The sequence below is a fragment of the Rana temporaria genome, chromosome 3, assembly GCF_905171775.1.
Source record: "Rana temporaria chromosome 3, aRanTem1.1, whole genome shotgun sequence".
In the NCBI taxonomy this organism is placed as follows: domain Eukaryota; kingdom Metazoa; phylum Chordata; class Amphibia; order Anura; family Ranidae; genus Rana; species Rana temporaria.
Genome location: NC_053491.1, coordinates 441,256,484 through 441,270,282, shown reverse-complemented (window position 1 = coordinate 441,270,282; position 13,799 = coordinate 441,256,484). Strand labels below are relative to the sequence as shown.

The 13,799-nt window shown below is 44.0% G+C and overlaps 1 protein-coding gene across 1 annotated transcript in view; it reads left to right on the top strand.

Moving 5' to 3' along the window:
- The first annotated feature begins 3,324 nt into the window (after positions 1–3,324).
- QTRT1 (queuine tRNA-ribosyltransferase catalytic subunit 1) overlaps positions 3,325–13,799 on the top strand; it is a 66,698-nt gene continuing 56,223 nt past the window's right edge. Inside the window, exons 1-4 of the mRNA XM_040346447.1 lie at positions 3,325–3,603; positions 9,041–9,109; positions 12,268–12,406; positions 12,528–12,606. Of these exons, the coding sequence (XP_040202381.1) occupies positions 3,379–3,603; positions 9,041–9,109; positions 12,268–12,406; positions 12,528–12,606 (512 nt within the window). The 5' untranslated portion in view covers positions 3,325–3,378. The remainder of the gene's footprint in view (positions 3,604–9,040; positions 9,110–12,267; positions 12,407–12,527; positions 12,607–13,799) is intronic.

Genomic DNA, 13,799 nt, shown 5'->3' with positions numbered 1-13,799 from the left:
GACAATTTGCCTTTGCTGCACTAAAACTCTAGTCACGGAAGCTTTCATTTAAATAGATTTGTTAATAGTCAAAGCGCATATAAATCCACTTTGTGTGCATCAAATTCCTTTACATACTCAGATATTACCTTGCAAAAGTAGCGGTGACATCATCACTGAGCTGTGCATAGCCTGTGCAGAGAGCAGAGCTGGGGGAGGGACTCACAGGTCCGCCCACTACAGGATGCCTGCAGAAAACTACAGATGGGGCGGAGCCAAGACCAGTCTCCCTTCACAGGAAGAGAGAGCAGCAGTGACCAGTTTTTATTACAGGAAGCTCCTACACAATGATACATTTTTATTCTGGATTAATGCACAGATCTAAGAAATACACAAAAGTACACCAAGGTTCCAGGAAGAATACACGTGATGAATGTATTAAAGCCATTGTAAAGGCAGAAGGTTTTTTAACTTAATGCACTCTAGGCATTAAAGCGGAGTTCCGCCTTTTTTTTTTTAACCACTTCCATACCAGGCACTTACGCACCTTCCTGCCCAAGACAATTTTCAGCTTTCAGCGCTGTCGAACTTTGAATGACAATTGCACGGTCATGCTACATTGTACCCAAACTATTTTTATCATTTTGTTCCCACAAATAGAGCTTTCTTTTGGTGGTATTTGATCACCTCTGCGATTTTTATTTTTTGCGCAACAACTAAAAAAAGACCGAAAATTTTGAAAAAAATTTAGTTTTTATTTTTTTCTGTTAATTTTTTTGGTAAATAAGTACGTTTTCTACTTCTACCGATGGGCACCGATGAGGTGGCACTGATGAGCACCGGTGAGGCGGCACTGTTGGACACTGATAGGCGGCACTGATGGGCACTGATAGGCAGCGCTGGTATGCGGCACTGATGGGCACTCATAGGTGGCACTGATGGGCACTCATAGGTGGCACTGATGGGCACTCATAGGCGGCACTGATGGGCACTCATAGGCGGCACAGATGGGCACTCATAGGCGGCACTTATGGGTGGCACTGATGGGTACTTATGGGTGGCACAGATGGGCACTGGGCATGGATGGGCACTAAGGGGTGGCACTGATGGACACTGAGGGGTGGCACTGATGGATACCATGGGCACTGATTGGCATCTATTCCTTTTTTTTTACTGCCCTTTTTTTTTTTTTTTTTTTTAATTGGCCTTTTTTTTGCCCTTCCCTGGAGGTCCAGAGTGGGCTTCCCTGGAGGTCCAGAGTGGGCTTCCCTGGAGGTCCAGAGTGGGCTTCCCTGGTGGTCCAGTGTGGGCATCTGAGGGGGGGGCTGTGCTGATAAACAATCAGCGCAAACCCCCCCTGTCAAGAGAGACTCCTCTACCAAAAATATGTAGAAGAATACATATCGGCCTAAACTGATATAGAATTTTTTTTACATTTTTTTGGGATATTTATTATAGAAAAAACTTAAACATATTGGCCCGGATTCACGTACAGCGGCATATCTTTGAGCGGGCGTAGCACATCTCATATGCGCTACGCCGACGTAACATAGAGAGGCAAGACCAGTATTCACAAAGCACTTGCTCCCTAAATTACGGCGGCGTAGCGTAAATGGGCTGGCGTAAGCCCGCCTAATTCAAAGTAGGAAGGTAGTGGGCGTGTTGTATTAAAATGAAGCGTGACCCCATGTAAATGAAGGTCCGAACGAACGGCGCATGCGCGCGCATGCTCAGAATCACGTCGCATATACTCCCTAAGATACGACGGCTCAATGCCTACGACGTGAACGTAACCTACGCCCAGCCCCATTCACGTATGACTTACGTAAATGACGTAAAATACGACGGCTGTTCCGTCGTCCATACCCTAACATGACTTACACCTGCTTTATGTGGAATAACTTTACGCCGGACGTACGCCTTACGTAAACGGCGTAGCTTACTGCGACGGGCGCAAGTACGTTCGTGAATCGGCGTATCTAGGTCATTTACATATTCGACTCATAAATCAATGGAAGCGCCCCTAGCGGCCAGCTTAAATATGCGCCCAAGATACGACGGCGTAGGAGACTTACGTCGGTCGTATTAAGCCAAAATTCAGGCGTATCTTGTTTGCTGAATAAGCCGCATAGATACGACGGCGCATCCGTCGACTTACGCGACGTAACAATAGATACGTAGGCGTAAGTTGTTTCTGAATCCGGGCCATTGTGTTTTTTTCAAATTGATGCAATTTTTTGGGTTATAGCGCAAAAAATAAAAACCACAGAGATGATCAAATACCACCAAAAGAAATCTCTATTTGCGGGGAAAAAAGGACATGAATTTAGTTCGGGTACAGCATTACATGACCGCGCAATTGTCAGTTGAAGCAACAGGGTGCTGTATCGCAAAAATAAGGCCCGGTCATTATGGGGGGTAAATCCTTCCAGGGCTGAAGTGGCTAAAGCCATCAAATTGGATTATATGATTTTTTTTTTTTTTTTTCAGATTATACAATGATTTTTTTTTTTTTTTCAGATTATACAATGACTATTTTTTGTATTTTGTCAGATTATACAATGATTATTTTTTTTTATTTTGTCAGATTATACAATGAGTATTTTATTTTTTATTTTGGCAGATTATACAATGATTATTTTTTTAATTTTGTCAGATTATACAATGAGCATTTTTTTTGGCAGATTTTACAATAAGTATTTTATTTAAAATTTTGGCAGATCATACAATAAGTATTTTATTTATTTTGTCAGATTATACAATGATTATTATTTTTTTTATTTTGGCAGATTATATAATGATTATTTTTAATTTTTTGTCAGATTGTACAATGAGTATTTTTTTTTTTTGGCAGATTTTACAATAAGTATTTTTTTTTTTTTGGCAGTATGAGTATTTTATTTTACATTTTGGCAAATTATACAATAAGTATTTTATTTATTTTGGCAGATTATACAATGAGTATTTTTTTAACTAAGGCAGATTATACAATGATTTTTTTTTTTTATTTTGGCAGATTATACAATGAGTATTTTTTATTTTATTTTGGCAGATTATACAATGAGTATTTTTTATTTTATTTTGGCAGATTATACAATGAGTATTTTTTATTTTATTTTGGCAGATTATACAATGATTATTTTTTTAATTTTGTCATATTATACAATGAGTTTTTTTTTTTTTTTTGTTTGGCAGATTTTATTTTGGTAGATTATACGAGTACTGGATGTATAGCCAAAGCCAGGCTCATTCCAGGGACAGGAGACCGCAACGTCCTCAACGCACAGTCACAGATTTATTTTGTCAGTTGACAATAAAGTTGCGTGAAACAGCCTGCGCGTCTGTCTCCGTTACCATGGTGCTGAAACGGACGCGTCACTTCCGACTGTCACTGGAAAGATGGCGGCGCCCAGAGGACATGCGTTAGTGCACCGGGTCTTGGCGGAATGTCCGATCACCAAAGCCCGGGCCTGCGAGCTGACCTTACCGCACGGACCGGTGAAGACCCCGGTGTTTATGCCGGTGGGGACTCAGGGGACGATGAAGGGGATCACGGCTGATCAGCTGAGGGATCTGGGCTGTGAGATCTGCCTGGGGAACACCTACCACCTGGGGATGAGGCCGGTGAGGATGGACCCCTCTTTCTTTTGTAGTACTACAAGTCCCAGCTACACCCCCATGGTGATGATGCGGGCGCATACTCAGCTTCACAAAGCATTCTTGGGATGAGGAGTCATGTGGAATAGATGGTGCCTGAGTCATAGATTGTCTGCAAATCAGAGCTGGATCATCTACAAAGCAAACCATAGGGGATAGGCTCAATTTGTTCATGCCTTTAACAGCTTAAGGACCACCGCGCGATGACGACATACGTCGGCACAAGCATGTATAGGTACTTTGCCTTTAAGAGCCCAGCCGTGGGTCGTGTGTGCTGCCAGTGGCGTGCTCGTGACCCGGTCCTAAGCTCTGTGACCATGCCTGCGGGACCCGCGGACCCGATCGCCGCCTGTGTCCCGTGATTGGGTCCCAGAGCTGAAGAACGGGGAGAGGTAAGTGTAAACAAACCTTTCCCCGTTCTTCCTAGTGTCAGTGATCGTCTGTTCCCTGTCATAGGGAACGATGATCAGTGATGTGTCACGCCAGGCCACGCCTCCCTACAGTAAGAATCACACACTAATGCACATTTAACCCCTACAGCGCCACCTAGTGGTTAACTCCTTCACTGCCAGTGTATTTTTCACAGTAATCAGTGCATTTTTATAGCACTGTCGCTGTAAAAACGACAATGGTCCCAAAAATGTGTCAGAAGTGTCCGATGTGTCCACCATAATGTCGCAGTCACAATGAAAATCGCTGATCACCAACCATTACTAGTAAAAAATAAAATATTACAAAAAAATGCCATAAAACTATCCCCTATTTTGTAGACGCTATAACTTTTGTGCAAACCGACCAATAAACGCTTATTGCGATTTTTTATTTTTTTTTCTAAAAATATCTCGAAGAATATATCGGCCTGAACTGAGGAAAAATATATTTTTGGGGGATATTTATTATAGTAAAAAATATTGATTTTTTTTTTCAAAATTGTCACACTATTTTTGTTTATAGCGCAAAAATTTAAAACCGCAGAGGTGATCAAATACCACCAAAAGAAAGCTCTATGTGTGTGGGAAAAAGAACATCAATTTTATTTGGAAGCCACGCCGCATGACCACGCAATTGTCAGTTAAAGCGGCTCAGTGCTGAATCGCAAACAGTGGCCTGGTCCTTTAGCTACAAAATAGTCCGGGGCTCAAGTGCTTAAAGAGGAAGTGCAGTCCGCTCACATAATTTGTAATAAAAACATCTTTGCCATTCTGAAGCTTCCCTCCAACCACCATATTTTATATATATATATACTGTGATTCTGTCTACTTGCCAAATATGCTGCAGAAATCTCCCTTCACTAAGTCTGGCTGCATCCATTTTAACTGTGGGCTGCTGAAGCTGCTGCCTGTTCACTTCTTGGATTTACTCACAGAGGTACACCTCTATCGTTTCAGATCTCATTAGCCCTCTTATGACTCATCTCTCCTCCCTTTCTAGCAAACTCTCACAAGTAAGAGAGAGAGAGAGCTGTGCATGATGTCATAAGCCTAGGCTAATGACCAGACAAGAAACAGGAAGTGGGCTGTATAAGGTATTTACTGGCAGAAAAAAATGTTTTACTATCCAAAGTTAAAACAACAAGGGCAGAAGATTAAATAGATGCAAAGATGAAAAAAATGACTGAATGTCCACTTTAAAGGGGTTGTAAAAATTTCACACAGTCATGTCAGCTCCCTCGCATTGTGTGGAGTCCTTACGGGATGCTCCTGTGATACAGCGAGCGGCCATAGACGCTCACTGTATCACTCGGCCCCGCCCCTCGGGATGTGATTGACGGCAGCGCCAGCCAATGGCTGCGCTGCTTTCAATCCATTTGCTCTAGCCAATCAACGGCCAGGCTGAGCGCTAAAGAGGCCCTAGCGCGGGACTTTCAAGGGGTCAGGTAAGTATAAGGGGGGCCTGGGGGGGGGGGGCGCGGTATACTCAGAAGTTTTTTTACCCTTAATGCATAGAATGCATTAAGGTGAAAAAACTTTTTCCTTTACAACCCTTTAAATCTGCTAGTATGTCTAACACCACCCTCCCTCTAGACTGGCAATGCTGCTGTCCAAAGGTGCCCCCTGTACTCCTTTATCCAGAGAAGTGGCACTCCAATACAGGAGGTGTGGTACTGGCCAGATCACCAGGTGAAAACAGTGAAGAAACCCAAAAAAGAAAATTAATGCAGCCACCACATCTAATTATTGGTAAGGTGCAATATATAAAATGTTTTGGTCCCGGAACGTTTTACCCCTTTCCTCACCAGGCCATTGTTTGCAATACGGCGCTGCGTCGCTTTAACTGACAATTGCGCTGTCGTGTGATGTTGTACCCATATAAAATGTGGGTCCTTTTTTTTCCAACAAATAGAACTTTCTTTTGGTGGTATTTAACCACTTGCTTACTGGGCACATATACCCCCTTCCTGACCAGAGGGCTTTTTGCGATTCGGCACTGCGTCGATTTAACTGACAATTGCGCGGTCGTGCGACGTGGCTCCCAAACAAAATTTGGCGTCCTTTTTTCCCCACAAATAGAGCTTTCTTTTGGTGGTATTTGATCACCTCTGCAGTTTTTATTTTTTGTGCTATAAACAAAAATAGAGCGACAATTTTGAAAAAAAATATATTTTTTACTTGTTGCTGTAATAAATAGCTAAATTTTTTTTTTCTCAGTCTAGGCCGATACGTATTCTACATATTTTTGGTAAAAAAAAAAAAATAATCGCAATAAGCGACTGGTTTGCGCAAAAGTTTTAGCGCCTACAAAATAGGGGACAGAATTATTTTTTATCGGTACTGCGACATTATGGCGGACACATCGGACACTTTTGACACATTTTTGGCACCATTCACATTTATACTGCGATCAGTGCTATAAATATACACTAATTACTGTATGAATGTGACTGGCATTGAAGGGGTTAACACTAGGGGGTGAGGAAGGGGTTAAATGTGTACCTTAGTGAGTGTTACTAACTGTGGGGGAAGGGGGGTGACCGATCTGTGTCCCTATGTACATGAGACACAGATCGGTCTCCTCTCTCCCTGACAGGCCCCCCAGTGGCCAGGAGGAGCGGATGCCGTAAAAACACGGCGGCTCAGAGATTTAGAACCACCCTGCGGCCGTATAAAGTCGTTACGGCCGTCGGGAAGTGGTTAATCACCTCTGCGTGTTTTTTTTTTTTTTTTTGTGTGCGATTAAACCAAAAAAGAGCAACAATTTTTAATAAAAAAAAAAAAAAAACATATTTATTACTTCCTGCTCTAAAACATTCCCAATAAAAAAATAAAATAAATTAACTTCTTCATCAATTTAGGCTAATATGTATTCTGCTACATATTTCTGGTAAAAAATTTCAATAAGCGTATATTGATTGGTTTGCGCAAAAGTTATCGCGTCTACAAACTATGGGTTTGATTTATGGCAAATTTATTTATTTTACTAGTAATGGCGGCGATCAGCTTTTTTTTTTTTGCGGACGACTACGACATTGTGGCGGATAAATCTGACCCCAAGTGACACTTTTTGCGGACCAGTGACACGAATACAGTAATCAGTGCTATAAAATTGCCACTGATTACTGTATAAATGACACTGGCAGGGAAGGGGTTATCACTAGGGGGTGATCAAGGGGTTAAGTGTGTTTTAGGGAGGTGCTTTCTAACTGTGGGGGGAGAGTGTTTTACACTGGAGAAAAACAGAGATCGTGTTTCAGCTTAGCTGAATCTGAAGATCTCTCTTTTTCTCACTGACAGATCAGTGGTGTGCCTTGTTTACATAGGCACGTAGCGATCGTGGCCGCCGGACCCGCTGATTGGCTCCTACTGTGTCCAGTCACAGCAGGAGCGATGCTCCGACGGCGTGCGTGCGCCCCCTACACCGCATGCACAAATCGCACAGGTAAGTGATTTTGCACAGCTGGGCAAGGGTTTACAAGGGTTTTAACCCTCCCTTACTCTATCCAAAATATGGGGGGGAAAAAGTTTTGCCTATAGTTATACTTTAAGCTCAGGTGTGTTCGGACGGGAGTCTAATCCTGCCTGAGCTATCCCACCAGGAAGCTGTCAAAGCCAACAGCCAATCATAGGTGGCAGAGGCATCCCCTGCCCCACAGCCACATGTATACATACTCCTTGCACTTGACAGCTTCCCGATGTAGCTCAGGCAGGTTTGGCCTCGTGTCTAAACACACCTAAACTCATCCCTACTCTCAGTGGTGAGCAGTCATTTCCCAGCGCTGGACACTTGACCATCATGACCAATGAGAATCTCTTTGCTCTGTTCTGGATTGTCATCCCAGAACAAAGGAGCCTCAAAAAGATTCCTCTTGGCTAGCGTGGTCACACAGCCATTGCTTGCATTTATGCTTTTACACAGCCAACAGTGCCAGACCATTATATGGGCTGGTGAGGGCATCACAAGATGGTGATCATATAAGGTACATGCATCAGAGACCAGAGGACTGCGGAGGTGTGAGTTAGTTGATCATTTAATTATTTGTGAAAAGGTGAACTAACCCTTTACCCAGGAGATTGGTCAAAGCCGTGTACCTGCCAATCGCCTCACAAGGGGGGAGGAATGACTTGTAGGCTGTTGATGTTGAATGGGGCCATGCCAGGACAGACATTGAGGATGGGAGGCAAAGCTACTACCTTGCCCTGTTCTCCCTTAGTGTGGATCTGCTGAAATTCCCGTACCCTGTATGAAGCAGACGGCATACAGGAATGACACCCAGCTTTACCCTTAGAGGGGTTGTAAAGGTACAATTTTTTTTTTTTTACCTAAATAGATTCCTTTACCTTAGTGCAGTGCTCCTTCACTTACCTCATCCTTCCATTTTGCTTTTAAATGTCCTTATTTCTTCTGAGAAATCCTCACTTCCTGTTCTTCTGTCTGTAACTCCACACAGTAATGCAAGGCTTTTTCCCTGGTGTGGAGTGTCGTGCTCGCCCCCTCCCTCGGACTACAGGAGAGTCAGGACACCCACCAACACACAGCTCCTTTCTCTATCTGCAACGTAGAGAGCGTCCTGACTCTCCTGTAGTCCAAGGGAGGGGGCGAGCACATCACTCCACACCAGGGAGAAAGCATTGCATTACTGTGTGGAGTTACAGACAGAAGAACAGGAAGTGAGGATTTCTCAGAAGAAATAAGGACATTTAAAAGCAAAATGGAAGGATGAGGTAAGTGATGCACTTAGGTAAAGGAAGCTATTTAGGATTGTTTTTTTTACCTTTACAACCCCTTTAATGCTGTGCAGTATGCGCTATGAGAATAAAATGACTAGGAACATGGATGGGGGAAAGGTGTGTGTGTGTGTGTTTTTTTAATTTGGCATTTTAGTTCCGATTTAAAAAAAATAAAAAGATGTGTGTGTGTGTGTATATATATATTACTTTTTTTTTTTTTTTTTTTTTTTTTTATATAGGGTCCCGAAGTGATGAAGAAAGTGAATGGCCTGCATGGTTTCATGAATTGGGACCGGAACCTTCTCACCGTAAGTTGCTGCGTTCGCTGCTACACAAATGGTCGGAACTAAATGTGCAAGATACTATAACCCATAGGCGCCAATTAGAATGAAATCTTCAACAAACTGCATTATCCTCTGGAAAATTGATCCCAAATTTGTAAAAGTGTCCCTTTACGTCAAAAGTAGTTTTAGACTAAATTAGAACACTTGGAGAATTTAGCGATGGTGAGTCGTGAGGAAATTCATTTTATTATTATTATTATTATTATTATTATTTATTATGTTTTATAATTTATGATTTCATGTTTCAAACTTTATCATACCCGGGTGTCTACTAGACTCTTGTTTAGAGGGATTTTAAGTGAGTTATTCCTAAGAATTACAGGCCTACAATATAAAACTCCAAATTTCTATGCAAAACAATTGTACCGCTTTGAGTCTCAAAAATCTGTCATAATCAGACCGCCAGAGAGCATACGCTGATATGCAAATCTAAATCCACAGAAAACCTAGTTAGTAGGGATGAGCGTGGGGTCAGTCCAGCCATTGAAGATAGCGGTATTGCTGGGCCAATGAGCTGTGGGTGGAAAATTGCCTGCCCCTCAGCTGCAAGTAACAAAGGGGTGGTGATACTCGTAACATTCTTGGCCATTAAGACAAAGACGCAGTCCTAATATGGCCATTTGGCCAAATTAGGTCCATGAAGTCATGGGCATCCATGCCTTTTAATATGTGCAACTGCATGGCAGGGAATAATATATATATATATATATATATATATATATATATATATATATTATATATATATATATATATATTATAAATAAGGGACCAAAACAACTAAATGCATCAAGCACACATTGATACAGGTGAAGTTACATGGGCTTGCATTACACGCCATCAAGAAGCAGTAACGTGCGGTCTGTTGTCGGCGTCACAATGGGGGAACTCGAGCGTTCCTGTGGGAATCCATGTATAATTCAGGTATGTGACCCCCCTCATGGACCGCATCATCCCCTCAAAACAAAAAACCTGTTTGGGTACTTAAGCAGGGGGAGTCCCAGGTATCTTGGTCCTACAGACCCAGTCTCCCTTCTAATTTTTAAAATATTATTAGAAGAAGGAAAAATCATGAAGAGTAGTAAAGTCGAGAAAGTATACACAAGTAGGATAGACCCAAAAATATAGGGAGAGGGAGGGTAGAAGAAAAGGAAAGGGGGAGGGTCAGTAGGAACAAGGATTCGGGAAGGCGCCCAATATGGCGCCAACGCCTTAATGCATGTCACCAGTATCTAATGCCGCGTACACACGATCATTTTTCGGCTTGTAAAAAACGACGTTTTTCAGCCTCTAGAAAAAACAACTTTTATTCCAACTTCATCATTAAAACGATGTTGCCTATGCACGATGGTGGAAAAAAATTGCTCTAGAAAAGCGCGGCGACGTACAACACGTACGACGGCACTATAAAGGGGAATTTCCATGCGGATGACGCCACCCTTTGGGCTGCTTTAGCTGATTTTGTGTGAGTAAAGGACGATTCGCGCTTTTCTGTCACAGCGTGATGAATGTGCTTACTCCATTACGAATGGTAGTTTTACCAGAACGAGCGCTCCCGTCTCATAACTTGCTTCTGAGCATGCTCGGGTTTTTCACGTCGTTTTAGCCGACACACGATCATTTTTTACAACCCGAAAAACGACATTGTTTAAAACGTCGTTAAAAAATGCAGCATGTTTGAATTTTTTTCGTTTTTCAGAAGCCGAAAAATGATGTGAAGCCCACACACCATCATTTAAAATGACATTTTTAAACAACGTCGTTTTTTACATGCCGAAAAATGATCGTGTGTACGCGGTATAAGTGTCGGAGGCCAGGGCAGGTGGCTGGGGGCTGAGCTGACTAACTGTCGCGTCTTTCCCCCTGAGGCTTTGTCCTTCATCGGGGTACTCAAACATATTCCACAGTTGCCAGGTCTTTGTGTACATCTCCTGTCTCTGGCAGGGAATCTTTTGCCCGCAGCTTATTTGGCCAGAAAGAATACAATCGTCTGACAGTTTCCCATGAGTTTGGGCAAAATGGGTTGGGACTGAGCTTAGCTCCAAACCCAGCTCATCTCTACCAGTGCGGACCAGCTCCCAAAATGAGGATCATGTTACCGTGTTTCCCCGAAAATAAGACCTACCCCGAAAATAAGACCTACCCCAATTTTCAGGAAGGGCTGCAATATAAGCCCTACCCCGAAAATAAGCCCTAGTTTGAAGTGATTGTGGACTGCTGGAATCCTCTGTATTGTAGTGTTTTTTTTTATGTAGTGTTTTGTGTGGAGGGTGTTTCTGTGGTATAGTTGAGTGAGATGCCTTCTTACCGTAGAACGCCGCTCAGCTGACCTCCCGCAGCTCGTCTCTTCTCCCAGCTGTCAGCGGAGGAATTCGGCCCCCCCTCTGCAAGGCTTGGAGCAGGTAAGAGATTTAATGCGGGCCATCGGAAAGTGCAGAGCCGCGCTGAGCTGATCCCCACAGCTCTTCTCTTCTTCCAACTGTCAGCGGGGGATCTCTGGCCCTCCTCCCTCTGTAAAGCTTGGAGTGGGTAAGAGAACACAGGAGGACCATCGGAAAGCGCAGAGCTGCGCTCAGTTGATCCCCACAGCTCTCCTCTTCTCAGCGGGGATCTTGGCCCCCTACCTCTGCAATGCTTGTGCCAGGGAAGACGATCAGGGGGGTCACGGAAGCTCCGAACTGCACTATAGGAAGGTATGTGGCACAGCACAGATTGCAGACACACATACTTTTTACATTACATTGTACTGTGGTGGTGAGGATTCTAGCAATTTGTAAGCATTTTTACTCTCTTCACAAAAATATAAATAGCAAGCCCTACCCCGAAAATAAGCCCTAGTGTGTTTTTGGGTGCCAAAATAAGACCTGGGCTTATTTTCGGGGAAACACGGTATGTGTCTGGGGCTTATGGTTTCCAATTCTAATAATTGATGATCCCCATTGCTACTACCCTTTGTTCCACTTCTAAGCTCCCTCCCTTCTAGATTGTAAGCGCTAATGAGCAGGGCCCTATGATCTCTCCTGTATTGTACTGTAACTATACTGTCTTCCCTGATGTAAAGCGCTACGCAAACTGTTGGCGCTATATAAATCCTGTATAATAATAATAATAATTGGTGATTTTAGGACAGTGGCGGCTTTCAGATGGTGTCTTTGGTGGAACTTTCCAAGGTGACAGAAGAAGGCGTTCATTTCACGTCTCCCTATGATAACAGAGAGATCTTACTCACTCCAGAGAAGTCTATTGAAATCCAGAATGCTATTGGTAAGTTTTATAAACATGTCTAAATTAGAACCATTGATCAGTTATCATTTTCTAAGGGACACAATAAATGGCTTGTTCTACATTTCTGATTCACACAGCTGCTCTGTATCTTCTCTCTCAGGTTCTGACATCATGATGCAGCTTGATGACGTGGTGAGCAGTACCATCTCCGGACCCCGTGTGGAGGAGGCCATGTACAGGTTAGCAGTAGACAATGCACTTAGAGCCATGCCTGTGTGTTATTACACGTAATACCGTATTTTCCGGCGTATAAGACCCCCTAATTTTCCAGGAAAATTTTTGGTTTTGGGATATACTCACTGTATAAGACTACCCCCTTCTTACTAGTCTTTCTGGAAGCTGAGGGGTAGCCAGAACCACTGACAGAAACAGGCTTTTTCAAATCTCACTGTGCCATTACATTACATGCCCCCACTGTGCCATCACTTGCCCCTCACTGTGCCATCACTTGCCCCTCACTGTGCCATCACTTGCCCCTCACTGTGCCTGAACTTGCCCCTCTCTGTGCCTGAACTTGCCCCTCTCTGTGCCTGAACTTGCCCCTCTCTGTGCCTGAACTTGCCCCTCTCTGTGCCTGAACTTGCCCCTCTCTGTGCCTGAACTTGCCCCTCTCTGTGCCTGAACTTGCCCCTCTCTGTGCCTGAACTTGCCCCTCTCTGTGCCTGAACTTGCCCCTCTCTGTGCCTGAACTTGCCCCTCTCTGTGCCTGAACTTGCCCCTCTCTGTGCCTGAACTTGCCCCTCTCTGTGCCTGAACTTGCCCCTCTCTGTGCCTGAACTTGCCCCTCTCTGTGCCTGAACTTGCCCCTCTCTGTGCCTGAACTTGCCCCTCTCTGTGCCTGAACTTGCCCCTCTCTGTGCCTGAACTTGCCCCTCTCTGTGCCTGAACTTGCCCCTCTCTGTGCCTGAACTTGCCCCTCTCTGTGCCTGAACTTGCCCCTCTCTGTGCCTGAACTTGCCCCTCTCTGTGCCTGAACTTGCCCCTCTCTGTGCCTGAACTTGCCCCCCAGTGCAATCACTGCAAACACTCACTTTTTTGCAGGCGGTGACAGTCTCCGTGCTGCGAGCGCGAGTGTCAATGATTTGAAAGCCTTCTTCTCAGCGTGTCCTGTGATAGGCGGAACACAAATTTTCCCAGCAGCGCCTATCACGGACGTCCTCTCGTCCGAGGATGAGAAGGCATCTGTGATAGGAGGAACACAGAACAGAGGCGCTGCTGGGAAGATTTGTGTTCTGCCTATCACAGGACACGCTGAGAAGAAGGAGCGGCTTTTAAATCATTGACGCTCTCGCAGCACGGAGACCGTCCCCGGCGTATAAGACGCATCCAGAAAGTCGTCTTATACGCCGGAAAATACGGTACTTCTCTTTAT